This window comes from Pterocles gutturalis, unplaced genomic scaffold, assembly GCF_000699245.1.
Source record: "Pterocles gutturalis isolate BGI_N339 unplaced genomic scaffold, ASM69924v1 scaffold2083, whole genome shotgun sequence".
Taxonomy (NCBI): domain Eukaryota; kingdom Metazoa; phylum Chordata; class Aves; order Pterocliformes; family Pteroclidae; genus Pterocles; species Pterocles gutturalis.
In genome coordinates this window covers 10,678-11,838 of record NW_010120119.1, presented here as the reverse complement: position 1 = coordinate 11,838, position 1,161 = coordinate 10,678, and the positions used below count along the sequence as shown (strand labels likewise).

Here is a 1,161-nt window from a genome sequence, read left to right as displayed (position 1 = left end):
GTGATTCAAGGTGTGCTACTGTGACAGCATGAGAGCAAACAAGATGCTCAGAGCAAGCGACCACCCCTTTACAACTCCCAGATGAAAACTGGAAGTTATTAAGTTCATATTATAATATGAAACTAGAAGGAAATTAATAAATGAAATAGAGATCTGAATGGGTAATTTTCCATCATTAACAAAACTAAAAGGAGAATTTTCTTTTAGGAATAGATGTCACCTACACTTCAGGAGGACTAAATAAAACAAGGCACCTAGCCAAAAGCATACAGACATTTCTATTAAAAAACAGAAAGTGCAAATTAAAAATGGAAAACAGTACACAGATCATTTAAAATAGGCTAGCCCTAAGAGACCGTAGCCTCTGGACTGTAGATGAGCTATCTAATGTTTCAAAGCTACAAATGCTTTGAAAATGCTTCAGTTGCTGGAGTATTTGTCACCTGTAAAGGCTCCTCCAGTCTGAGCTAGAAGCACTCTGGTCTCTGGTGAAGAGCTGTATGGGTGTGGATCCAGAGAAACTCTAACTCCATGTGAATATTATCTTCTCACAGCTATTCCAGCCAGAACGAACCATCAGGATTATTTCTTCCTCCCTCCAGCATACGATGCTAACTGGTATAACCCTGTAATTCTAGAATCAAGCCCAAACCATGGCATCGAGTCAGTTCCTACATTTTAGAGTGATATTAAGTCTTGCTTAAGGACTTGGACAACACTCCCCATTTCCTGATACTACAGCAATAAACAAAGACCCTAACTCTCAAAAAAATACCCGGGATTTATCCAGATCTGATTTGCAGTGCCAGAATTTGCCATAATTGTTTCTGCCTCAAAGTATTTTCCCCCTCTTCTACAACGCACTGAAAAATGGCTATTGTCTCCAAACACTCTCTTGGAACATTTGTGCAGGTTATTGTCAGATTCATTTACTTGATGTGTCTTTATTTGCTGTTTCACCCAGGTGCAAGCAAATTCCATTCTCCTCTGAGGCATCTATCAACATCTTTCCAAGCAAAAAGTGACAAAATGAAAAGAAATAGAAAAATCTCTAGGAGACTCCTACCTGAAAAATAGCTATCCAGGCATATCCAATATTATCAAAATTGATAGCTCCGTTGTGGGGGTTTACGTCCCCTGCCATGCATACGTTGTAATACT

At 39.0% G+C, this 1,161-nt stretch overlaps 1 protein-coding gene across 1 annotated transcript in view; it reads right to left on the bottom strand.

Annotated features, from left to right (window-relative positions):
- Nucleotides 1–1,161, bottom strand: part of LOC104464122 (voltage-dependent T-type calcium channel subunit alpha-1H-like) — a gene marked incomplete at both ends in the record, with an annotated part of 28,826 nt that overhangs the window by 18,588 nt on the left and 9,077 nt on the right. Inside the window, one exon of the mRNA XM_010076755.1 lies at nucleotides 1,067–1,161. This exon is cut by the window's right edge and continues 212 nt beyond it. Coding sequence (XP_010075057.1) covers nucleotides 1,067–1,161 — 95 coding nt within the window. The remainder of the gene's footprint in view (nucleotides 1–1,066) is intronic.